We start from the raw sequence: 27,479 nt of genomic DNA, 5'->3' as shown, positions 1-27,479 counted from the left end.
CGGCCAAAAGGTAGGGAGAAGGCAAGCTGAGTCAGATACATAAGAGAACTTAAGAGTCTGTATTTTGAAGAAGTTGAACAACAAGAGCTAGAGGCTCGCAAAAAGAATGGTCAGAGGGAAAGGGAAGTATAAAGGTAAGCTTCTATTTAAATTCTTTAACTACAAGAAGGTAGGACACTATGCTGCTAGATATCCAGAGAATGTGAAGGAGACCAAAAAAAGGTGGAAAAGCTCCAAAGGGAAGGATAAGAGCAATGCTACATTGCCAAAGAAGTTGTGAGCGATGAAGAGTCAACCGATGACTATGATGAAGATGAGGATGAAGTATCCTTTGTTTCCATCACATAAGAAAGGGTGTAGAGAACACTGATAACCAATACTAGTATCCACAAGAACTAGATAATAGATAGCGGTTGCTCACACCATATGTCTGCTGACGAGAAAAAGTTCCATGAGGTCAAAGCCTACAATGGATGAATGGTGAAGCTCAACAACAACTCACCATGCACAGTGATAGCTAAGGGTACTATAGTCTTGAATGAATACACTACTTGTGAAGATGTATATCTAGTGGAAGGATTAAAATATAACCTGTTGAGTGTGGCCCAACTAATGGATAAAAGTTATAGATTTGAATTTAACAAAGGGCCTTGCAAAATATTTGACAAGATAGGCAAAATCTTACCTACAAGAGAACTAGGCAAAGGTAATACCTTCTACCTCAATATTTTTGATAACACATGCATGGTAGCTAAAATGACAATAGTTGGTTGTGGCATAGAAGGCTATGTCATGTGAATTTTGAAAGCATTGTTAAGGTAGGAAGGAAAAACTGTGGAAGCGGTCTACATCTTATTACCAAACCAGACAATGTTATGTGTAAATATTGCCGACTGGGAAAATTGGTGAGTTCTAGTTTCTCTACCAAGTCACTTACTTCTTACCATGTTCTATATCTAGTTCATACTTACTTGTGTGGTCCCATAAGGATGAAGAGTGTATCTGGTGAAATATACTTTATTTTATTTATTGATGGATTTTCTAAAATATTGTAGATTGTCTATTTAAAGAAAATTTAGAAGCCTTCTACATGTTCAAAGTCTACAAGGTGAAAGTGGAAAGGGAAACTGATAGAGCATTGAAATGCTTGAGATCTGATCAGGGCGGTGAGTTCACCTCACAAGAGTTTGAAAGTTACTGTGAGGAGCATGAAATCAAAAGACAAATGTTAGCTGCCGGAATACCTCAACAAAATGATGTTGCTGAAAGAAGGAACATAACTATCATATATTTGGCTAGAACAATGATGATTGAAAACAATATTGGATAGATCTTCCGGAGAGAAGCTATGAGCACAGCTGTGTACACCTTGAATGATGCAGGAGCATCCTAGGATTTCTTGCAATCCTGCATGTTGGGGGTATTTGGTTTGGAAGTTGTCGACTTGATCATGAGTGGTGCTCAGTCATTATTGTGCACGGTTTATGCCTGGGAGCTCAACATACTATGGGAGCTCGGCATACATTGTGATGCTTGGTGATGCTTGGGAGTTTGACATGGTCTTGGAGCTTGGCAAGGTCTTAGAGCTCGACAATGTTTGCGGAGCTTGACAATGCTTGTGAATTCAGTTTGGTTTTGCTGACACTTGACGTGGTCTTGGTTTTTGTTAGTGCCGAGTCATCAGAGGGCTAACAAGTACATGTAATTTGTGTAGGGGTATTTAATTTATGTTGTAGCCAACTTGTGGCTCGACATATATTTATTGTGAGGGATTTAATTTAGTTTGTAATGAATTGGGCCGACTTGTGTCTTAGTTGGGTATAAGTAGGGGGTCTTGTAGAGTCTTTAGGCAGGATGATTATTGGGAGGATTTTTCTTGGAGAAGATGATGCAAACTTTGAAGATCTAATAGCTGCAGCTTGGGAACCAAAGGATTGCTTGGAGGGCATGAGGGTACACTCTTCTTGGTGTTCTTATCCAGTTGAGGATCTGGACTAGTTAAGATTGTGATTTTGATTATAAGTTGGATCTTGTGGGATCTTGGAGAATTGATATTGTAATTGCTGCTTGTATTTGGCCCTAACTCGGAAGGCCTTATAGCCAGGCATATTGCATATAATCGATTATTTTATGAATACAAGTTGTGTTTGGTATCAAATCTTGCATTATTATTGCCTTGTTATTGTGTTTCCATTGTGTGGTGATTTGTTGGGGGGTTTGGATATCTCCTTTGGGGATTCTCCTGCCTTGCACTATGTCAGGGGGTATCAGAGCGAAGGTTTTTCCTAAGTGTGTGGATAGATTGCCGAAGTTAAGGCAGTTTACACTAGGATTTGTAGAGAAGGTTGATCTAGTGGAGCTGATTGATCATCTAGATTTATGGATCTATTGCTTAGGGTTTACGAAAATTTTGGAAGATGCCTCCAAGAAGATTGAACCCTAGGGCAATTGATGATCTTAGTGATGCTGTAGAAGAAATGATCTCAAGGAAGATTAGAACAAAATTTCGATATGAGATTGCATTGATGAAGAGTGACATGATTGTTGAAATTGTGAGTGCTTTAGGTGGTGAACCTAGGCATGTGGGTATTGAATGTAGTTATGAGGAATTTGCTGAAGGCTTTGAAGTTGCTAGATCTAGTGGTGACAACAAAACTAATCGTGTGGAGAGACCTATTGGAATTAGGGCTGGTTAGTTTGCTAGACCTGGATCTCACTTAAATATGAAACATAAGATGGAGGTTTCTAATTTCTCAGGTACTTTAACTCCCGAAGACCTAATTGATTGGATTGGTGAATTGGAAGACTACTTTGAGCTTGAGGATATTGAGGATCCACTCAGAGTGAGGTTGGGACAAACTAAGTTGAAAGGACACGCTTCTGTTTGGTGGAAGGAATTGCAAAGAGATAAAGTGGAGGAAGGTGAAATGGAGATCTCTAGATGGAGATTTTTTGGTGACTAAATTGAAGGCTAAGTTCATTCTTGTTGATTATGAACTTGAGTTGTTTAAGAGGTTTCAAAATTTGAAACATAAAGATATGACTATGTAAGATTATACCGAGGAGTTCTACAACTTGACTATTCGGTTTGGTGATAGAGAATTGTCAAAGGAAAAGGTAGCTCAGTACATTAATGGTTTCAGATTCAATATTCGGGATGAGTTTCATATGCTGAATATTTCTTCAGTTGAGGATGCTAATCAATATGCTTTGAAGCCAGAAGATAAGTTGAAAAGGAAAAGTCAAGGTAATGCTAGAGGAAAGGAGAAGCGAGATAGCTTGACATAAGCTAAACTGAGTGCAGAAGGTGAACCAAAACATGTTTATCAGAAGAAAAGGACAGGTAGAGGTGAGTTCAGAGGTAATTGTTTCAGATGTGGGAAATAAAGGCATAGATCTTTTGAATGTTCGCTTGGTAGAACAATTGCTGTTGTGAATGAGGTTGTAGTCCAAGATAGTCAACCTGAGCAAGGAGAGAGTTTGCTAGCTCGATGAGAAATGATTGGTCAGAGGACATTGGAATCTTGTTAGAGGACTAGTTTATTCAGGACTTGTTGTAAGTTTGATGGTAAATTCTGCAAGGTGATTGTGGATGGTGGTAGTACTGATAACCTTTTTGTTGAGGAGAGGGTTAAGAAACTTGGTTCAAAGAGAGTGAGACATCCTTATCCTTATTGGATTGGCTGGTTACAAGGTAAGTATGCTTTGGAAGTGAGGGAGTAGTGCCTTGTTGATTTCTAGATTGGGCAGTATAAGGATCAAGTGTTGTGTGATATTGTGGACATGAAAAGTTGTCATGTGTTGCTTGGTAGACCTTGGTAGTATGATTGCAGGGTTATGCATGATTGTGTCAAGAATGTGTTTATTGTTGAGAAAGGTGGCGTGAAGTTTTCCCTGATTCCTTTACAAAATGAAGAGCTCGGTAGGAGGAACCTGACTGTTGGTAGCTGAGTTGAGTTGATAGATTTTGAGAAGGTTGGAGATCAATATGGAAAGAAGACTTGTAACATACCGAGGATGGATGTAAAGAACCATAACAAGAATAAGTGAAAGAGTGTACAAGTTGAAGACTTGGAGGATATGTATGTGAAGAACTAGTTTGAGATTAATGTGTTGAATCCTAGAAGATGTTCTTCCAGCTACTAGAACATCTTTCCGAACCTGGTGCGTCTGATGTAGGAGCATCCTAGGCTTTCTTGCAATCTTGTATGTTGGGGGTATTTGATTTAGAAGTTGTGGACACGGTCACCAAAGGAGTGGTGCTTGGTCGCTATTGAGCATGGTTTATGTGTGGGAGCTCAATATACTCTAGATGCTTGGCATATATTGTGATGCTCGGCAATGGTCGAGAGCTCGACATGGTCTTGGAGCTTAGCAAGGTCTTGGAGCTCGACAGTGCTTGTGAATTTACTGGTGCTCAGATTGGTTTTGCTCACACTCGATGTGGTCTTGGTTTTTGTCGGTGCCAAGTTATTTGAGGGCCGATTGGTACATTTATTTTGTGTAGGGGTATTTAATTTATTTTGTAGCTGACTTGTGGCTCGACATATGTTTAATGTGAGGGATTTAATTTAGTTTGTAATGCACTGGGTCGACTTGTGGCTTAGTTGGGTATAAGTAGGGGGTCTTGTAGAGTCTTTAGGCAGGATGATTATTGGGAGGATCTGGCTTGGAGAAGAAGATGTGAACTTTGAAGAGCTAGTAGTTGCGACTTGATAACCAAAGGATTACTTGGTGGACCTAAGTGTACAAGTGTGGATTCTTCTTGGTGTTCTTATCTAGTTGAGGATTTGGAGTAGCCGAGATTGGGATTGTGATTATAAGCTGGATCTTGTGGGATCTTGCAAAACTAATATTGTAATTGCTGTTTGTATTTGGCCCTAACTTAGAAGGCCTTACAACTGGGCATATTGCATGTAATCAATTATTTTATAAATCAAGAGTTGTGTTTGGTACCAAATCTTGCATTATTATTGCTTTGTTGTTGTGTTTCCGTTGTGTGGTGATTTGTTGGGGCTTTGGACATCTCCTTTGGGGATTCTCTTGACTTGAATATACTTCTAGAGAAAGAAGTGTACATTGAGCAACCCAAAGGGTTTGAGAATGAACAAGGAAAATAAACAAGTGTGTAGATTGAGAAAAGCCCTGTATGGATTGAAACAAATACCCAAAACATGGTATGAGAGATTGCACTCATACATGATAAATATTGGGTTTATAAAAAAAGTGACAACAACAATTTATACATATTGAAGCAAGACACAAAAACAAGTTTGCTAATTATAGAGATCTTTGTTGATGACATCATCTTTGGAGGAAATGATAAGCTAACTGCTGATTTTGCTGAAGCCATGAAGAGAGAGTTTGAAATGTCAATGATCAAATAAATAAAATCTTCATTAGACTTCAAGTATCCCAATAGAAAGGAGGAATCTTCATAGGAAAACAAAATATGTGAGGAAATCCTAAAGACGTTTAGTATGGAGGAAGCAAATCATGGTCACTCTAATGGTGAGCGATTGCAAGCTATCAACGGAGGATGAAAGCCCCGAAGTAAATGAGAAACTTTAGCAATCCATGATTTATAAACTATAGTATGTTGTGTGTAGGAGACCAGAAATAACACAGGTGGTTGGAATAGTAGCCTATTTTTTTCTCAACCTAAAGGAATCATACATGGTAGCTATCAAGAGAATCTTCAGATATCTAAAGGGTACTGAAGATTATGGCCTATCATATCCTCATAAGGGAAACTTTGAGCTTAGTGTGTTTATAGATGTTGATCAGACATGGAACATAGATGATAGAAAGAGAACAATTGGTTGTGCATTCTTTCATGGAGGAAGACTAGTCGCATGGGTAAGCAAGAAGCGGAATTGCATATTGCAGTCAACAACTGATGTAGATTATGTTCTTGCAGTAATGAATTGCACCCAAGTTGTTTGGATCAAACAACTAATTGAAGGAATTCAATAGAAAATGGATGAACTGATAGTTATCAATTGTAATAAAACAAGTGTGATTAACATATCCAAAAATTTGGCAATGCACTCAGAGACAAAACACATATTAATCAAGTATCACTTTCTGAGAGAGAAAGTGCAAGAAAAAGAGGCTAGGTTGGGAAGATGTACTAACCAACGAGCAATCAGATGATATCTTCACAAAGCCTCTTTATAAGGATACTTTCAAGTACCTAGGAGAGAAGTTAGGGGTCTATTCCTTATCTATCTTGAATGAAGATTAGATAGGCATGCATTAATCCATGATCAGGAAGCAGAGAAATCTAATGGTGTATTGATGAGAATGAGGGACTATTCCATAGGGAGTGAAGTCATAAAGGTTGAAAGATTATTGCCTTTGGCTTTGTTGTCAAAGGGGAAAAGGGGAGAAGTTTAGAGGAGTAGAAGAAGAGAAAAATGATGCAGCCAAACAAAAGAGAAGTTAAAAAGCAGATGACAAACACTAAAAAGAGTGAAGTCTAAGTAAACCCACAAAGGACCAAGAACGGTCAAAGTATGTGGAAGCATCATCTCAAGGCGAGATGTTGAAAGAAGAAGAGAAAGACAATGAAAGGCACCAGAATGATGATGAAAATGTCTATAAGTGTTTCCATCAATGCCAAAGGGGTAGGTTGTTGGCATAATTTTCGTGAATCTTGAGGACTGACCAGTAAATTGAATGGTGAACTCAATTATTAAAGATGATGTCAAGGAACAAGAAGGAATTAAGACCGGTAGGGACAAATGACCAGTTTGGCACATTGATCTAGGATTGCGACTCTAGTTCACAAGGGTAATTAGAGAAAGATTGAGTACAAGCCTAGCAAAGGTGATGATGGATGAGATCCACTTAGACAAGGGAATGTGCTATAGGATGCCAAGCAAAATGGAAGCCTAATCAACTGATGACCATATATAGTGGTTTGCTCAAGTCAATAAGGAAAGCATGGAGTAGGATACCCATGACTGTCACATCATGGAGTTGGTAGAAGTGCACCCATCGTTGCACTCAATGGTGATGGGTTAACATGTCGAGGAACAATTAAAAGGAATTCAAATTCAAATTCTTTCCAATAAGAGCAAGTCACTAATGACACAAGACACCCATGACTCTTGTATGAACACACTACATTTGACAAGAGAGACACATTATTGCAACGAGAAGTTGAGCTAGAAATAGGGGCGAGAATTCAAATATTGAATTCACAGACTAGGGTTTCAAAGCCAAGCTAGAAGAGAATATAAAAGGAAACAAAATTAAAAGAGAAAACGTTAGATTGTCGAGTCATCAGCTAGAGAGCCAAGAGAGTCAAGCTAAGCATAATCTCGAAGTGTGAAGAAAGTGACAGAGAGAAGTCACAACTAAGGAGTTAGCGAATGTGTTGAGGAGAAGCTAGTGAGACAGAACAACACAAGTGTGATCGTGTGCAAGAATTAGAAGAGGCAAGTGCACAAGTGATGAGACAGGACAACACAAGGGTGATCATGTGCAAGAATGAGAAGAGGCGAGTGGACAAGTGATCACGTCTACTAAAGTTGCAGAGCCAAGGGAAGGCAGAGTGTAGCCCTAGACATGTTAGAAGAGTTGTAAAAGGGTATATTTCTAAGCAAGTGTAGTAGCTACTCTGTTAGATCATTCTCTGTTGTTAACTAATCTCTACAATAGTAAATCCTGTCGATGGTGGACCGTAATAGGTTTTTTATATTAAATCCCCTAACAGGGTGACACATTAACTTGTGTTCAGAAGTCCTCTAACCAAGCTTCTCCTAACAAGGCAAGACTTTAATAGGTCTCATCGAAAGCCCTTAACACGGTGGCACCTACCAATGTCTTTGTAATCTTTTAGCAGAGATAAGCTCTTGACAAGACACACTTAAGAAGAGTGCAAGCTTTGAGGATTGACTCACACACCATGGTTTTCACCCTAGTTGTTCCACGAGATAATACTATGTTATGTGTTGCTATGTTCATGTTCTCTGTTTTTACTTAATTGTGACTGGTGAAGTTGTAAGCAGCACAAACTTGTAGACTAGTGTGAATTGTGATAGAAGTCAGAAAAGGAGAAACCAATAGACTGTATTGATTCACCCCACTCTCAGTATGTTGACCTATGTTTGCACCAACAATTGGTATTAGAGCCTAGGACCTTTGAAGTAAAGAGTTAAACAATGCGAGGAAAATATCAAGATGTTTAAAAGAGATGCACCGAAGTTTCTTAAGAAAACTAGAGCTCATGACATAGAAAGATGCGTTTGCATATGAGAACTCTTGGTGATGTTTATGGACCCCTGTAGAGGACAAATATGTTGAACCTGCTAGTGAACTCAGCCTAGACCAATTAAAGGAGAAAGCAACACACTGAGCTAGAGTGGATGCTCTAGCGAGGGTAATCCCGAGCTTGGTAGGCCGTTTAGCGAGGCAATAGGCACATATTCAAAGATCCTAGTGAAAGACATTTTAGTGGCTTATGGCGATGGATTCAACAAGCTAGAGTTCAGGACTTTGGTGGGCGTTATCGGTGGAAATGATTCCACAATTTCTGACATTTCTTGCTCTTTCCCCAATATCAAGTGTTGTAATTTTGATCTCCCTGAAGTAATCTTAGAGGCCCCTAGTTATGCTCATACTTCTTTCCATAACCCCGAGGTGAATGTGATTTGTTTGTGTCGTACACTTGATTTGTCAAGGCGACATTAGGTACTTTGTACAAGAGACTTTACGCTCATGCGCGCTTCGCCATTCTCGCTCATAGCAAGCAAAATACTGTAAAGATCCCAACTCTCCGCCTGTTAATTCCAATTATTCATTCTATTATTTGTTTAGTATATTAGGGTAGAATTTCGAGGTAGCAAATACGTTAGCCAATTCCTTCATGTTGTATTTGGAATGTAAGTTTGTTCCAGTTCGTCATGGTAGTAGGTTGAGAATGGTAGCAGAGAAAATACCAGAGCTCACATATTGTCGTGTCCATCAACAATACCGAAAAAATAGTTTTTGTCGGCAAAAAATAACTTTCTACTATGTATGATAGTTTTCTGTCCTTTTAATCTATTTGTTTAATTTTTTCTTATGTATAAAATGATAATCTAAATACATATTTAAAAATATATTATTTAAAAAGTTAAATATTTTAAATACAAGTTATTTTAGATAAATGCTATTAGGTATAAATATTTAAATGCATTTATCTAAAAGATACTCAATATTTGTCTTCACCTAAATTGGATTTATTATCATTAAATTGATAAATAAATATTAATATATTTTAAATAGGTGTCTTTCTATCATTTCTAATAGATATTTAAATGTATTTACTTAAAAGATACCTAATATTTGTCTCCACCTAACTTGAGTTGGTTATAATGAAATTGATACATAAAAATTAATAATATGTTTCAATATCTTATCACTTCTAATTGTTTATTTACAAAACATGACAACATATAATTTTTATTTTCCAAATGGCATATACTTCTAGTTGAAATGTTATAAACATTCTTTTAAAAAATTGATTTAAAGTTATGTAAAACATCATTGACGTTCTTAATTTAGTATATACACTTTAATAAATTAGTCTAAATTATTGTATTTTAGATTGTGTATAATATATAACAATATTATTATATTGTAATATTTAGTTTGTTTATGAAATATATATTTATCTCATTGTATTTAACTATAAAACATTTGAATGTTATTGAAAATGTTTTAAATTATAATAAAAAATCAATCAAGAAGACTTTGATTTCAAAATATATCACTTAAAATTGATAGACATCATTTCACTAAAATTAACTTTTAAATATATTTCAATGAAAAAGTTACTATTTATATCTTTATATTTTAAAAATTTAATTGCATATGGGAGGGGAATAAGAATTGCAATAGTTAATTTTGTGCATCGTAAGTCTCTAAAGGTATATTAGATTTTGATTATGGTTTTTTGTTGTCTTTGTACATTACATGATTATTTGTAGTTTTGATTAAGTAAAAACTGGTTCTGAAAGGACCCAAAACATTGTACAAAGGGACAAGAAAGATATAACAATGAGGATATTAAAACAACTGTGGGAAACCACCGACAAACTAGAGGGACACACCCAAGTTCCCCACAAGAGGGCAAACAACCCAAGAAACCACAAACCATCAAGATTTACATTTTGGTCTAGTCTTTTGAGAACATAAAGACATATCAAATGAAGGTTTGGAGGATTTGCCTTTTTTGCCTTGAATTGATGTCCAACCATCCTCCACCTTCCCAACAGCCTTCTGCCAATCTCCACTAACTCCCAAAACCCTTGTAGTGGGAGAAGCATCAACAACAATGTTTTGGACAGAGTCAATAACATAAAAAGGGAGAATATCAACATTTTGATTGAAAGCCGCCAAAAGGACAACTATTGAATCAACAAAATCAGCAGTAGGAGAAGGGTCGACAACAACAGTCTAAGTCAAAACCATCGTAGGGACAACATTTGAATCATCAGAGACAACAACACAATCCTCAACCAATGAGAGATCAATAAGAGAAGAGCTATCCAACCCATCCACATCTGTGGATACTTTTTGAACTATATAGTAATCATCTAAAACCCCCAACCATCAAGAAGGTGATTTCTTCGATCTAACCTTATTAGAAGAGCATCGTGCATTGAGATGGCCGGTCTTATGACATTACCTACATTTGAAGGGAATACCCTCATAATCAAGAGGCTAAATCCAAGAACCATTTGGAGAAGCCAACTTTATCTTTTTAGGAAGCCCCTTAGAGACATCCATCTCCACAAGGATCCGAGCATACATTGTCCTATAGATATTGGAGGAAATCGAATCAACCATCAAGAAATCTCCAAGGGCATCCCCCACAGCCTTCAAGACCGAATCCAACTAAAAGTGCAGGGGAAGACTCGACAACCTTATGCAAAGATGAATCTTATTAAAGGATTCAGTAGTCGGATCAAAAGCCGGATACCAACGTTTGTCCATCAGAGGGAACCTTTCCTCCTAAGAAAAACCACGACACACTATTTCATTTCTATCATCATCATTAGCAAATTTCACAATTAAAAAACCCCTTGCCATAGGGTAAATTTGAACTAAATCCTAAATGATTAGTTCCCAATATTTGAAAATCCAAGCATGAAAATTTGAGAGGGCCAAAAACCCCTAAACCAAAAAATAGCAATAGTGGAAGAATAATCCTCCACATGTGTGGAGATCTCATCAACAATTTTTAAATCAAGATGAAGCACAATCGGTTACTTACAAAAATAGACACAACTGAATGACTAACTGAAGGCACAGCCAAACGGATCCCCTTCTTCAGAATTGGAGCACCAATACCTACCTCAAAAGTAGCCACATGCACATAAGAAATTGTAGATGTTCCCCCAACAACTCGAGACATAATAGGAGAACAAAGAGTATCCATAGCATGAGCAATTGGAGCAACGGGAGCAGAACCTATGACATCAACCCAAGCCATAGTAGGAGGGCAAAAAGCCTTCACCACCGTAACCAGATGATGAAGGGAATCCTCGACAGTAGCTAGAGGATGAAGGGCAGGAGGGATTGCATGTTGAACCCCAATGTGAGCAGCGTGGGCGGTAGTAGGTGCAGAAACCAGAACTGGAGCCTTCATGTGAGTATGAGCCTTCATTCCAAAAAACCTTCTATTTTGATTCCATTATTTGTAGTTATTGTTTTGACTTCTAGACAATAAAGACAATTGTTGTGGAATTTATTATGTAGGAAAAAGTTAAAAATAGTCTTCACTTTGACCAACAAAAAAATTGCACAATCAATCCAATATTTATACACAAATGCCTTAATACTTACCGAGGGTAATCCTGACCTTGGCAGGTTGTTTAACAAGGCAATGGGCACATATTCAAAGATCTCGGTGAAAGACATTTTAGCGGCTTATGGTGATGGATTCAAAGCTAGAGTTCAAGACTCTGGTTGACGTTGCCAGTAGAAATGCTTCCACAATTTTTGACATTTCTTGCTCTTTTGCCAATATCAAGTGTTGCAATCTTAATCTCGCTGAAGTAGTCTTAGAGGCTCCTAGTTATGCTTGTACTTGCTTTCCATAACTCTGGGGTGAATGCAATTTGTTTGTGTCGTACACTTGATTTGTCCAAGTGACATTAGGTATTTTGTATAAGAGATTTTATGCTCATGCGCGCTTTGCCATTCTTCACTCTAAGCGAGCAAAATACTTATTAGTTCCTTCCTTTGGTAGGAAACTAATGGAATCACCAAGTTCCATATTAGTTCTATAATCTAAAAATTTCATTGATATACTAATGTTTGCAAAAGGTTTATTAATTTGCATTGTTTTTGGAAATTGAAAAATACAATTTTTTAAAAACTTTATTGGCTCATGATGAAAAAGGCAATGAAAAAATTCAATTTTCTTCAACAAAAATACAGCTATTTTTTCCAACACCTCTATTAATGCAAGCATTAATTGCAACTTTATCTTTTCTTGTGACAAGTAGATTTGTGACAAGTAGATAAACTTTTTATTTTAAATAATCATTTTTCTAACACCTCTATTAATGAATGCATTAATTTCAATTTTATCTTTTCCACATTTGTGACAAGTGGATAAACTTAAAAAAAAAAAGACAATCAGTTTTAATTGATGTATATCTTTGTAATTTGTAAAATGTTATTCAAATATAGACATTTTAACTCTTTTAAATTGTCAATTTTCAAAAATTATTTTTTATATAGTTTAATTTCATATTTATTTTAATTTTAATTTGTATATAAGTTTAAATTAGAATTTAATTATTTTTATTTTTACATATCTAAACCAATGCTTCTAATAGATTTTCTTTTATTTATTTATTTGTATATATAATTTTATTAGATTATACATTGATTTAACATATATAATTTTTACTATATTGATATTTTTAATTTATACTTTAAAATACATAATATTAATTTTGTATCAATTTTAATAAAGTTCAAATTGTTTAGCTTGGTATATTATCAATTTTATTTATTATAAGTGTGTTTGGTTTTTTTCAAGTATAAATGTTATTTTGTAATTAATTTATGTTTATTTATTTTTATGCATTAGATTTAAACTTAAGAATATTGTCCAGCTTCTTCAATTGGATGAATTTATCGCTTGAACAAGATATATCAAACAATTTAATAATTGAAATTAAACAATTTAACTCTTTTAAAAAAAAATTATACAATTTTATCTATATCTCATATATAATTAGTTGATAAATATCTTTGGTATGATAAATGTTCTTTAGGATGTCATCTAATTTTAATTTAGCATGATACTATAATGTTTATTTATATATTCTTTTACTATTTTAATTAATATACATCATCGTAGTTATATAATTTAATAATATACTAACTATACTTGTAATTTAATTTAGTTTAGCATGTTATATTTTTCATTACTATTTATTTGTTATTTTATTAAATTAAAAGCATTATATTTTAACCAAAATCTACTTCAATCAACCATAAAATCACGAAGGCAGGGACTTTGGCACATGTGCCCCTTGTTTATTTATCTTACCTGTAAAGATCCCAACACTTCGCCCATTAATTCCAATTATGTATTCTATTATTTGTTTGTTATATCATAGTAAAATTTTGAGGTAGCAAACACGTGTCAGCCAATTCCTTCATGTTGTATTTTGAATTTAGGTTTGTTCCAGTTCGTTAGCACAATAGGTTGAGAAAGGTAGTGGAGAAAATACCCGACTTCACATATTGTCTTGCCCGTCGACTATACCGAAAAAGTAGTTTTTGTTAGGTAAAAATGACTCCTACTATGTACGATAGTTTTTGGTCTTTTTTATCTATTTATTTTTTCTTATGTATAAAATGATAATCTAAATATATGTTTTAAAAAAAAATTATTTAAAAACTTAAATATTTTTTAAATATAAGTTATTTTACATAAATGCTAGTAGATATAAATATTTAAATGCATTTATTTAAAGGATCTCAATATTTGTCTCCACGTAAATTTATTATCATTTTATTGATAAATAAATATTAATATCTTTTAAATAGGTGTCTTTCTATCATTTCTCATAGATATTTAAATGCATTTACTTAAAAGATACCCTATATTTGTCTCTACCTAGCTTGAGTTTGTTATCATGAAATTGATACATAAAAAATAATAATATCTTTCAATATCTTTTAAATAGGTATCTTTTTATCACTTCTAGATTGTTTATTTAAAAAACATCGCAAGATATATATTTTTATTTTCCAAATGACATAGACTTTCAGTTGAAATGTTATAAACATTCTTTTAAAGAATTGATTTAAAATAATATAAAACATCATTGACATTCTTAATTTAGTATATGTATTTTAATAAAATAGTCTAAATTATTGTATTTTTAAATGTTTATAATATATAACAATATTATTATATTTTAAAGTGTAGTTTGTTTATTAAATATATATTCGTTTCATTGTATTTAACTATAAAATATTTTATGGGGCTTCCAACATAGTTGAAGTTGGCTTCTCCAAATGGTTCTTGGATTCAACTTCTTGATTATGAGGGTATTCCTTTTAGATGTAGCAAATGTCATAAGACTGGCCATCTCACTGTACGATACTCCTCTAACAAGGTTAGATAGAAGAAATCACGTTCTTGATGGTTGGGGGTTTTAGATGATTACTATACAGTTCAGGAAGTATCCATAGATGTGGATGGGTCAGAGACCTTTTCTCATACTGACATTGTGGCTGAGGATTTTGTTGTTGTTTCCAATGGTTCGAATGCTGTCCCTACGTCAGATTGCAATAAGAGTGTTGTTTCTGACCTGTCGCCTACTGACGTTTCTGTTGTTTCGATTACTGTCCCTTTGGCGGCTTTGTGTCATAATGTTGATGCTATCCCTTTTTCTATTGCTAAAATTTTTCAGAACACTGTTACTGGTGCTTCTTCTACTGCAAGGGTTTTGGGGGTTAGTGGGGATCAACAGAAGGGTGCTGAGAAGGTGGAGGATGGTTGGACATCAGTGAAAGGAAAAAAAAGAAAATCCTCCAAACCTTCATTTGATATGTCTTTACGTTCACAAAAGACTAGACCAAAATGTAAATCTTGATGATCTGTGGCTTCTTGGACTGTTTGCCCTCTTGTTGGGATCTTTGGTGTGTCCTTCTAGTTTGTCGGGTGGTTTTCCACAATTGTTTTAAGATCCTCATTGTTATATCTTTCTTGTCCTTTGTAAAAGGTTTCAGGTCCTTTCAAAACCTATTTTTACTTAATCAAAATTATAAAATATTTGAATGTTATTGAAAATGTTTTAAATTATAATAAAAAATTAGTCAAGAAGACTTTGATTTCAAAATTGATCACTTAAAATTGAAAAACATCATTTTACTAAAATTAACTTTTAAGTATATTTCAATGAAAAAGTTTTTTTTTTTTTGGGGTGAAAGGTGGAAAGCCACCATATATATATATATATATATAAAGCTGGTTCAAGGGCTCGTGAAGGGAAGAACTCAACAAGAAACTCTTCAGTCTTTACCCATAATACAAAAGTTAATTGATATATCACTATACATTTCAACAAAACTGATAGCCTTCGCTAAAAAATTACATTTGTGAACAATATTGATTGGCACAAAGAACAGAGTTGTGCAGAGGACAAATTTAATGCCCAACAACCATAGCCTCAAAATGACATGCAAAAGGTAACTACAGAGCCGACTCCACGATACCAACATCATATTAAAACCAGTACAATGCACTCCAAAAATCCAATTGAATAAAAAATGTAAACTATCAGTACGGTTCCCACTCCATTTGAGAAGGTTCGTGGTCTACTGAAATGTCCATCCTGTTCAAGGGGTTATCAATCTGCATGATGTTGATAGGATGCCAAATTGAAGACCCCTCCATATCAGATTGCACCAATACATCATGATCATGCATAATAAGTTCATCAACTGCACTAGCCTTAACTCTAAGTTGTTCACAAGCCTGTGGCGATAAATTACCTCTATAGAACTAGATTAAATGCTCAACTTCTCCTAAATTACTTGCTCCCAAAGCTTTAGAAAAGGAGACCACAATTTTTTCGAAAGTTTGAATTACTCTTATCATGCAAAAAACCAGTTACCCCTGCATAGGGTAACACTCCCATTGTTATTACATACTCACACAGAGCACTTCGAATACCTTCCATTTCAAGTAGCATACCAAAACCAAGCCTATCTGCAATATGCTCCACCAAACTCGAATCTTGGAGGAGGTCAACAACATACGTGAAGAAATGAGAAAAAATATGTGAAGGGAGAAAGACATGTGGCTGCATTGAACACAAATTTTTAGAACCCAAAATTTCTTTGAAACAAAGCATGTAGACATCACAATTGATATTCTATGTTTCCCTTAACTCATTTGCAGACACACTTCCGAACCATGGGAGTTCATGGTCTCTTCCCGAGATGAACACTCTATAGTAGCTACACATACTGTCCTGCAACTACATACAAATACACAATACACCAAGAAAACTCGAGGTAGATCTGGGAAATTAACAAGTTACATGACGATAGCAATTAATGAAGAACTAATGCCACCTTTTTCCACCTTACACAGAAGCCAACTCAAGTAGGACCTTTCGAATGCCACAAGGTGAACTGAATCTACCAAAATCATCTACATAATGTACCATAGCTCTCAACTTGCAAATCATAATACTCCAAATCTACTAACAAATCTTGAATTAACTTGTGCCAAATTAAATACTTCAGATCTGTACCACCCTTATTAAACTCTACACAAATTTCCTATTATTATTTTGTACCTATATAAAATGAGAACATGAGCAATACAACCTTCATTAACCGACTGACTCGGTAAACACTATACCCCTTCACACTCAGGCAACACTACATAATACATGGCGGTCAATGAAACCCGAGCAAACTCGGTACATAATACATGGTGGTCAATGAAACCTAAGCAAATTTGGTAAACTATGCAAAGGAAATTTGGTGAACTTTGAACTGAGTCACTTGGTAGGCAATGAACCCGACCACACTCGATTAAGTCTACATGGAATCATTCAATCTTTCAATGGAGTCACTCCTCAGTAGGTAATGAACCCGACCACACTCGGTCAAGTCTACATGGAATCATTCAATCTTTGAATCGAGTCACTCAGTAAAAAATGAACCCGACGCTTGGTCAAGTCTGCATGGGGTCGTTCAATCCGCTTTTCTACTGAGTACGTCGGTAATGAATGCACTTGACCATATTCAGCCAATATTGCATGGGGTCAGTATCCAGACCAAGCCCGACCAAACTCGGTAAACTCTGCAAGAGGTAGTTCAGCCAGCTTTATACCAAGTCACGCAGAAACCGGTGGAACCGGCCACACTCGGTCAACTCAAACATGGAGTCAATCAATCAATTTTGAACCGAGTAATGTAGTAAGCAATGGAATCAAACTTATTTTGTCAACACTTCATGGAGACAGTCAGCCTACTCTATACCAGGGTAGATGGTAATCACTGCAGCCACTTGGCAAATGGCAAACCCGAAGTTCTCCAAAACTACCAGCTTGAAAAAATGATAAATTGATCAATCTGACATTAAAAAAATTGTTCTTTTTGGATTAAGGTAAATAACGAAGGAAAATTGGTAGGGATAAAATCTATAATTACCTCAATAGCCTTCAAGTCGCAACCAATATTAGATAAATTATCTGCAACCCTATTTCCCTCCCTGAGGGTATGAGAGAAGGACACCACTTCAAATTTATCAATCATTTCCCAAACTTTTTCGAAAATGTAACCAAATTTCTAGTTCTGTGAATATTTCTTGACACATGAATTAATAACCACTGAAGAATCCCCCTCAATGTGAATATTAACTATGCTTAGTCGCAATCCCAATTCTAAACCAAGTAACAGTGCCATGGATTCAGCTTTATTATTTGTACCAAATGGTAATTTTTGAGCCAACATACCCAACACCTATCCATTATAAACTCTTATACACACTCCAGCTCTTGATTCACCAGGATTGCCTCTTGAGCAGCCATCAAAATTAACTTACAAATTTCGTTAGCAAGGAGGATCCATTTAACCATCTTTCTATTAAGCTTCTCAGAAGAATCTCCCGAAGTATTTAGTTGGTAAGATGGAGGGGTAAAGAAGCCCATCTATTAGCCAAAGCAATATCCCAACCTATGACAATAAGGTGTTCAGAAGTTCTTCTGACATAGGCTAGAACAACTTCCCCAACTGCAACTTCTAATGCTGGCAACACAGATTCAAATGTGGAGGGTTGATTTCGAAAAATTCTTTTATTCCTTTCCCACCAAAAAGCCCAAATAACTATTGCTGGGATACACTTCCAGATACATGAGTAAAAGGAATGGTTAATCGGGGTTGGCCAGTCATGAGACATACCCCATAAAGTGTTAGGAAGGGGCATGCTGTAATTTAATTCAACATTGTCCACTTCCTCCGTGCATATTACACATTGCATATTGTGAACAATGTTCAATTTGATAACTTGTCTCCTGTCAAGATTCTTTTTTTCAAAGCCAACCAAGCAAAGTTTCCTACCTTTGGTAAGACTACTGGATTCCAACAAAATTTGAAAGCTCGAAATGATTTGTATCCAATTTTTATGTTCTTGGCAGCTAGATATCCCAATTTAACTGAGTATCTGCCTGCTTGGTGTGGGGCCCAGATCAATGTATCTGGGAGATTAGATACTAAAACAGTCCTTGATTGGCAAATATTAACAAATTCTTTTTTAACTTGATCAAGAATTGGTAACTTATCTGGGTTTTTCCAAGCAACTCTGCCTGACAAAGGATCAACAAACTGGAAATAATCAACTGGAATAATAGTTGTCATAGTTAATTTTGTGCATCCTCCATTTATAAAGGTATATTAGATTTTGATTATGGTTTTGTTGTATTTGTACATAACATAATTATTTGTAGTTATTGTTTTGACTTGTAGACAATAAAGACAAATGTTGTAGTATTTATTATGTAGGCAAGGGTAAAAAAAATAGTCTTCACTTTGATCAAGAAAAATTACACAATCAATCCAATATTTATACACAAATGCCTTAATACTTGTTTATGCTAGTAATATCAATAAAGTTGTACAATTAATCTAATTACTAAATGCCTTTTGCGTGACTATTGGCTGACTAGATAATTTTTTAATAGATATTTAATGAGTAAAATCTAGTAATTGAGATATGGACAAACTCTAAGTCTAAATTTGTCAATATATATTTTATTAATTCTAACGAGGGTTCACCACTTAGTGTGTTGGTTAAATGGTGGTGTTGTTTTTGTCCCTACCCAGGGTCAAACCTCTACCATGTAGGGTAAAGCAAAGTGTAACTAAACCCCTGGAAGTCATTGTGATCGCGAGTATGTGCCTTGATTAATTTGTGGGCTTGTGTCTTTGCTATTGTAAGTTTATTAATTTCCTTGACTCAAATTAAATTAAGAAATTTAAAATTAAAGATAATTATAATTCAATTATAGTTTCACTAAATCTCCTCCGTCAATAGATCTTTGGTTTATTGATGAAGTTGTAAGATTTTTAATGTGTACAGGAGAGGTCAAGTTGTCTTATTGAATGGAAAGAACATTGAAAATCCTCCTTAGCTCTTAGAAATACAGGTTGCAGTGAAGAATCCCTCGAATACCTCTCAACCCGTATCTATTCAAAGTTCGTGAGGTCAGAGTTGCTTTCAAGTTTCAATGACCGGAAGTCGTTGGTTGTATAGTTTGACAATTTGGTTGGGTGAATGTGATGGACACGTTTACTTTGGGAGTCCCCTGTGCGATGTGGGCCTTCCACAACACACATGCTTTCCTCAGGGAGTCTCATGCTAGCTTGACTTTAGCGACTACATAATTTAATATATTAAAAGTTAGACAAATCTTCCTTCTCCATGATGCCTTTCGGAAAAATATATTGCCTAAGATACCTAATCCCGGAAAACTTCATTTACACTTCACCGTCGAAGTTGAATGAAACCAAGGGGTCCTGTGGGCATGTGGCCATGAACGTTCTAGGTTGGGAACGCGTCTCCTTCTCGTACAGTAAAAAGAGCTGTTCAACTTTACAAAAAGAGTCTGTTCAACTTTACAAAAAGACTCTTTTTGTAACGTGGAGCGGTGGAAAGTAGTGAGAGACAGAGCACGGAACACCAATTCAGTTGTGAATGAGATTGATGCCCTCTTTTAGTCTTGTAACATTAAAGCAGTCAAAGCGTTACGTGTTAGACTTCTCGTTTCTCAGTTGTCCGTTTGTCTCTGACGCCCCTCCTTTTCCGCTCCACGCGCGTTTCTGCTGTATTGTAAGATCTAACCTTTCTACGCGTAGGTACTTCATTTTTCTGTAGTTTCTCTTGAGGAAATGGAAGCTCTTTCTTTACCTTGTCTGCCTCTATCAGTCCGTCTTTCTTCTTCTCAACCTTCCTATGCCATTGCTGGAAGGCCCTTCCGCTGTTTCTGTATTCTCTTCACTATTCTGATATCTTGGCTTCCTTCTCAATGTGATGGGGCATGCGAGAAACCTTTCACATGTGGGTTTTATAGTTTGGCGTATCCGTTTGGATTGAAGCACAGTGGTTGCGGTGATCCCACGCTTCAGCTTGACTGTGATGGATACTATGGTATGCCCCTTATCAATATCAGCGGACAACAGTACTATATACGACTACCCACAACCTTTTCCGCAGGAAATTCAAGCCAAACCATGTTTATAATTGACAAAAATCTATGGGGAAATTCATGCGATCCATCCTCAAGTAATTATACAGCTCAATTCTGGTTTAGCCCCCAATTTCATATTGTAGATGGGTACAAGAATATAACTCTAGGGAAACAGTGCGAACAGGAGAAATTGCCCATTAACGCATCCCAATTAGAATGTAGCGCTGATTGGTATTACATGCCCACCTCCAACTTGACTTCGATTAGAGGGTCTTGTAAATCATATGTTCAGCTGCCAGTGAAGATCGACTCGAAACTTCCTCGATCCACGAGTCTGAACGAAATTCTACAGCAGGGGTTCGAAATTAATTGGAGCTTCAGCCAGGGTTGTGAGAATTGCGTGTCAAGAAACATAACCTGCAATTATAACAATACAACCATGATGCCGTTTTGCCAGACGGATGATGCAATCGTTAAGCAGGGTAAGAGTCCGAATTGTCTTTCTTTCAATTTCATTTCAATTAAAAATAGTCGTTTCATTGGAGAATTTAGCACCTGAATTAGATGTAAATTATGTCTTACTAAGTCATTACTGACAAAATTTCAATGATTCTTTCGATTCAGACACTCGCAGTAAATCCAGGTTCATCATTATTCTAGGTAAGCATCGCTTTCCTTTCACTGTGTGATTTTTTATAACAAAAATAGTAATTTCCACGTTCTTGTACATAACCTCTTCACCCTGTATATCTGAATTGGAAACCAGTTTGCTCTATGGGAGGTGTTGCTCTGGCAGCAGTAGTAACACTGGCTCTTATATACAGTCGGAAGAGAAGAAACCCGCCAGTGAAAGCAGCCACTGGTAACCGTTTCGGCAAGTATGCGGAGATGGGTATATGTCGACCGCAGTACACAACAGGAAATGTGAGCAAATTTTCCTACAAAGAACTTCAGGAAGCCACAAATTTCTTCGACGAAAAGAACGAGCTTGGAGATGGAGGGTCTGGAGCAGTATACATGGGAAAGCTTGGAGATGGAAGGGAAGTAGCAGTAAAGAGGCTTTACCAGGAAAACAATAGAAGGGTAGAGCAGTTCATCAACGAGGTACACATATTGTCCTCTCTGCAGCATCCAAATCTAGTTCGGCTATACGGTTGCACGCAACCAACGAGCCCTGTTTTGCTGCTTGTATACGAATACGTATCAAACGGGACATTGGCGGATCATCTGCACGGGAACAGAAGAACCCCAAAAGGCTTGCCCTGGAAAACCCGCTTGAACATCGCCATAGAAACCGCCCAGGCCTTGGCTTTCCTCCACAGCGTCCAGCCGCCCATATTTCATAGAGATGTGAAGTCCAATAATATTCTTGTGGATGAGAATTTCAGGGCAAAAGTTGCAGATTTTGGGCTTTCCAGATTGGCGCCCGTTGATGTCTCTCACATCACTACTGGCCCGCAAGGCACACCAGGGTATGTTGATCCTGATTACCATCACCGTTTCCAGTTGACGGAGAAGTCTGATGTTTACAGCTTTGGGGTTGTTCTTGTTGAGCTCATCTCTGCCAAAGTGGCCGTGGATACGAAGCGTGAGGAAAGTGAGATCAGCCTTGCTTATATGGCGTTGGACAAGATCAGAACTGGTGCGTTGGATGAATTGGTGGATCCAGATTTGAAGGTTGGGAAACAGCAGGAGGTAAAAGTCATGGTTTATGCAGTTGCAGAATTGGCTTTTCGGTGCCTGGATTGTGACAGAGATGTCAGACCGGACATGAAGGAAGTTGTTGCTCGTCTTGAGGAAATCAAGAACAGCGTTAACAAACAGCAGGATTCATTGACCAAGGAATCTAGCAAGTTGATTACTGATTTGCCACTCGTCTCTCCAATTTCTGTACAGGAAAAGTGGCCCAGCACGCCTTCTTACACTTCTGAGATGAGTGTATGATCCCTACTGGTAAAGTTTAATCTCTCTCAAAAAAACAGAGCAGAGTTTTTTTTTGAACTGAAATTCATATACATTGAGATTTACTACAAAAAACACAGTTGATTTTTTATAATAAAAATCATTATGCATATGGAAATACTATACATGTCGTATTATGAATTAGAATTTGCATATGATTCGAATCACAGTGTAGATTTGGTTGTCCACGGGAAATTGCATAAAATACCACGCTTTGTTTGAAGTCGACGGTTTAAGAAACGAGGAATAATCCAAGTTACTTTCTTTCGGGTCATCACAAGTCTTGTCCTTCACCAAGAAAATGACAGCGACCTTAAATGATGGTAATTTCAGCCAAGGTGAGTAACCCCTATTGACCGAAACAGAAAGCAACAGGCAACCCCTAAGATGTGCACTTCTTGGGTCATCATTTCTTTCTACCTATGTCAATTTTTGTTTTCATATTTATGCATTTGTTATTAATGATTATAATGGATTTCTGTTTTCAAATATGGAGAGTAGTAAGTGTTTTATATTCTCCAATGCTTGTTAAAATTTTGTTTAAACTTAATTTTCTTGTTTAAATATTCTTTATGTCTAAGAATTTTCTAATATATATATAAGAAGTGTATGTACATACACATGCATATATACATACTACACATACACATACACATACATGTATATATGTACGTGTACATAAACAAATATGTATATACATATATGATTATGATGATGGTTTTAAAAATATAGTGGTTAGAGTGTCCATGTCTCATCTTTAAACACATGAAGTAGATATTTCATATTCTATATTTTGTATATTTTTTCTTCATATATTTTGTTGACTTTGTGTTTTGCATTTTATTTTATTTTATGGTTAACTTAGTTATTGTTCTATTGATACTTCAATATTTTTCATTAAAAATAATATTTTTGTATTTAGGTATTTCAACTAAAGTGGAGAAATTAGTTCTAACCACTTTGTTCAAAGGATCTTCTAAACAATAATCCAAGTCATCAAATTTATCTTTTTGTGTGCATGTCTTCTAATATGTCATTCTAAAAGATTTTTTGACTTGTTTACGTCTTTATAATTTTAAAATGCCTTTGAAATTAATATTTCTATTATAATTACTATTTGATATCACCACTTTATGTTTAAAAGTTTTCTAGCAGAGTTAAGGTTGAAGTATCCAAAATTAAAATTTTCACATGGATAAAAATAAGAAAATATGGCTTTTTAAAGCAAGCTTGTATGTAGTATAACTTTCATTTTGCCCTTTTTCCACCTAGGTGTGTTACTTTAGCTTATAATCAGGGCCCACAAAATCCCCCTATATGTGGCGATGCTCGTAGTTTTAGGTCCCCCACCTCTCAGTCTTCCCCTTCTCCAACCCCCTCTAGTAATTTCTAAAAACATTAGAATGTTCTAGGAGGAACTCAAGTTACTAGCAAAAAACCCAAAGTTGAAAAATTTGTCGAGATTGATTTGGTGGAGTCTGAGGAAGAGATTAAGGGTCATTGTAGTAGGTCGAGAAGACTTGTTGAGAGCCAAGCCATGCAAGAATAAATGACAAATAGGAAGGGTCAGGCTCTAGAGAGAGTGAAAAGAAAAAATTGAGGAAGGAAGAAGTTAGGTGGTGCACAAGCACCTAGGGTTTTGGTCAAAGCATAACACAAATTTTGGCGTGTAAGTGGCCTTGGCCAAGCCACAAGTGAATAAGGACTAAAAGAGAGTCCCAAGGGCGTGTTTAGGTCTTTAGATGATCAAACTAGACATGGGTACAAGGCTTGCCTAGAAATTGTCAAAGTTGCCATGTAGTTTCAAAAGTTGCTCCTATAGGTCAAAGTCGTTCAAATGGTGAAATGGACTCCATAATGTGTGGAAGGGTGTTAGGAGTAGTTAAATATTCTAATGGGACCATTCTAGACCCATTGGAGGTGACATAGGGGATTAAAAGTGTTAGAATTGGTTGTGGATCAATTCAGACAGTTGGAATATGAGAACCTGACTATATAAGCTCATTCCAAGTCATCGGTGAAGGTTGGAGTCCCATTGTACAAATTATGATTAATGAAAAAAAATAATGAGATCGTGATTCCTGTCACAATCGTATTGCAACTTGATCATCTACACATTAATAAATTGAATCTAAGTGTATTATTTACATGTACAATTATGACCTCTTATCTACTTTCATATCCTTCAATTTGAATTCTAGTTTAGGGGTTTTGATTAGCTAAATAAAAACCCTCTCTATGATTGGTTTTTTGGTCCATATAGAGTAGGGATAAAAATGGCCCTAGCATGAATTTCCATGGTTGGAATTGTACAATCTTCTAGAATATGCTAGGGAACTTTGTAAATATTGTATATATGCAATTTGGGGCCCAGGTGTATTAGTTTACTATTTTTTGCATCAAGCCCTATGCAAGTCCAGTGCTACTCGATTAGGTGTCTTGGCAGTTGTAGAGTAGCAAAGGAAGGGTTCAGTGATTGGTCTGTGCAAATCAAGATGATGGAAGTGTGGAGCAATCTCTAAGGGACCTTTGATTAGGATTTGGTTGGAAATTGAATCCTCTTACTTTCAATTTGGAGTCCTTGAAGTTGAGCCAACATAAACAAGCCTAAAATCCTTATAAACAAGCTTATTTCTAGGATTAGGGTGTATGCACTGATTGGACATCTAAGACCTTGAAAATATTTTATTTCTTTAAAAAGGGTATATGGAATACCACTTAGTTTGGGGCCTTGTCAAGGGAGCTTTGGAGATATTGGTTGAAAACCCTATTAGGAGGCCTAATTGGGGCTCAAAAGGCTACTAGCCCTAATTGAAGGAATTGGTATAAAAACCATGAAACTAATGAGTAAGGAGACCCCAAAACTAGTTGAAATGATTTGCTTAGAAGCCCTTCCATCTCATTTGAAGTTTTTCATGACCATGGAGTGTTAGAGGAGGACTTAGTGCATTGAATCCTATTGGAAAATTGAAGACAATGTGAAGGCATACATTGGTAGAGAGGTCCTTGATGAAGAAGTTTGATGTATATAGCTTTGGGGTTGTCCTTGTTGAGCTCATCTCTGCCAAAGTGGTCGTGGATATGAGGTGTGAGGAAAGTGAGATCAGCCTTGCTTATATGGCGTTGGACAAGATCAGAACTGATGCGTTGGATGAATTGGTGGATCCAGATTTGAAGGTTGGGAAACACTAGGAGGTGAAAGTCATGGTTTATGCAGTTGTAGAATTCGCTTTTCGGTGCCTGGCTTGTGACAGAGATGTCAGACCGGACATGAAGGAAGTTGTTGCTCGTCTTGAGGAAATCAAGAACAACGTTAACAAACAGTAGGATTCATTGACCAAGGAATCTAGCAATTTGCCACCCGTCTCTCCAATTTCTATATAGGAAAAGTGGCCCAACATGCCTACTTACACTTCTGAGATGAGTGTATGATTCCTACTGGTAAAGTTTAATCTCTCTTAAAAAAAATAGACCAGAGTTTTTTTTAATAACTGAAATTCATATACATAGAGATTTACTACAAAAACACAGTTGAATTTTTATAATAAAAATCATTATGCATATGGAAATACTATACATGTCATATTATGAATTAGAATTTGCATATGATTCGAATCACAGTATAGATTTGGTTATCTACGAGAAATTACATAAAATACCACGCTTTGTTTGAAGTCGATGGTGTGAAAAATCAAACTATTGCAGTCACTGATTATTAATCTCCTATCACAAATGATTATTAAACTGCTGAAAATAAATTCCCAGCTAATATCGAAAAATAACACAACTGCAAACTTCACTTAAAATACGGAAAGAAATGCGCAACAGAATCAACACAATATTTTCGGACAAATTGTCCCTAGAAAAACCCCTAAGGGAAAACCAGTTCTACAGATGAGAAATTATATTAAACTTCAGCAAATCAAGAGATACAAAATTCCTTGCCTCACACTGGCAGAACTCCGACAACCTCCTAATTTCTCCCGCTGATATTCCCCACTGCTATTCCCGCGCTAACACTGCGCCCTTGCTAACACTGCAAGACTGTTTGCTAACACTGCAAACAACTTCACCAAAGCATCACCGCCTTGCCCTTGAACACTGCAAGACTGTTTGCTAACACTGCAAACTGCTTCTCCAAAGCTTCCTTGCTAACACTGCAAGACTGTTTGCTAACACTGCAAACTGCTTCTCCAAAAGCTTCCTTGCTAATACTGCAAGACTGTTTGCTAACACTGCAAACTGCTTCTCCAAAAGCTTCCTGCCTTCTCTCCAAATGCCCCCTAGATCCCTTTTTATACTACTCTCGTTGGTAAACCAACGACTGAGATTAAATCAAACCAACGGCTGAGATTAAGACAACTCAACAGCCAATAATAGAATTGGTTGCAAGGTGTCCAAAAGGGAATCTCTAAAATTAGTAAATAATAATCATTTACTAATTTTTGGCAAGTGGACAAACAGCTGTCCAAACCACCCATAAATACAACCACTATTCATAGATAAGGACGAACAGCTGTCCAAGCTACCCATAAATAGTGCTGCTATTTCCGGGTCAGAAATAACAGCTGTCCAACTAACAATAATTAACACTCCCTCTTAGCGAGGAAGCTGTTCTGCATGACACCCATCTTATCTCTGAAGAAGATAAATTTGGCCTTTCCCAAAGCCTTCGTCAGAATGTCTGCTACCTGCTCATCTGTAGGTATGTATTGTAGTCGAACAACTCCCCTTTGTACACAATCTCTGATGAAGTGATATCTGATATCTATATGTTTAGACCTA

The 27,479-nt window shown here is 36.3% G+C and overlaps 1 protein-coding gene across 1 annotated transcript; it reads left to right on the top strand.

Moving 5' to 3' along the window:
* The first annotated feature begins 20,300 nt into the window (after positions 1-20,300).
* Positions 20,301-22,858, top strand: LOC149571622 (LEAF RUST 10 DISEASE-RESISTANCE LOCUS RECEPTOR-LIKE PROTEIN KINASE-like 1.2). Its single transcript, XM_089813089.1, has 3 exons — positions 20,301-21,214; positions 21,357-21,392; positions 21,499-22,858. Exons 1-3 carry the CDS (start codon positions 20,434-20,436, stop codon positions 22,674-22,676), a joined length of 1,995 nt encoding a protein of 664 aa, XP_089669215.1. The 5' UTR covers positions 20,301-20,433; the 3' UTR covers positions 22,677-22,858.
* Positions 22,859-27,479: the final 4,621 nt, after the last annotated feature.

The sequence above is a fragment of the Cupressus sempervirens genome, chromosome 2 (assembly GCF_028749045.1).
Source record: "Cupressus sempervirens isolate cs-2001-9-10 chromosome 2, ASM2874904v1, whole genome shotgun sequence".
Lineage (NCBI taxonomy): Eukaryota > Viridiplantae > Streptophyta > Pinopsida > Cupressales > Cupressaceae > Cupressus > Cupressus sempervirens.
Note: the sequence above shows the minus strand (reverse complement) of the source record. Positions and strands in the feature narration are given on the sequence as shown.

What these genes read in the sequence shown, in the direction of transcription:
- LOC149571622 (XM_089813089.1), top strand. Translation starts at nt 20,434, where the DNA reads ATGGAAGCTCTTTCTTTACCTTGTCTGCCTCTATCAGTCCGTCTTTCT. An exon ending in TGATGCAATCGTTAAGCAGG is followed by an intron (nt 21,215 to 21,356) that starts GTAAGAGTCCGA and finishes CTTTCGATTCAG; the next exon opens with ACACTCGCAGTAAATCCAGG. An exon ending in CAGGTTCATCATTATTCTAG is followed by an intron (nt 21,393 to 21,498) that starts GTAAGCATCGCT and finishes ATTGGAAACCAG; the next exon opens with TTTGCTCTATGGGAGGTGTT.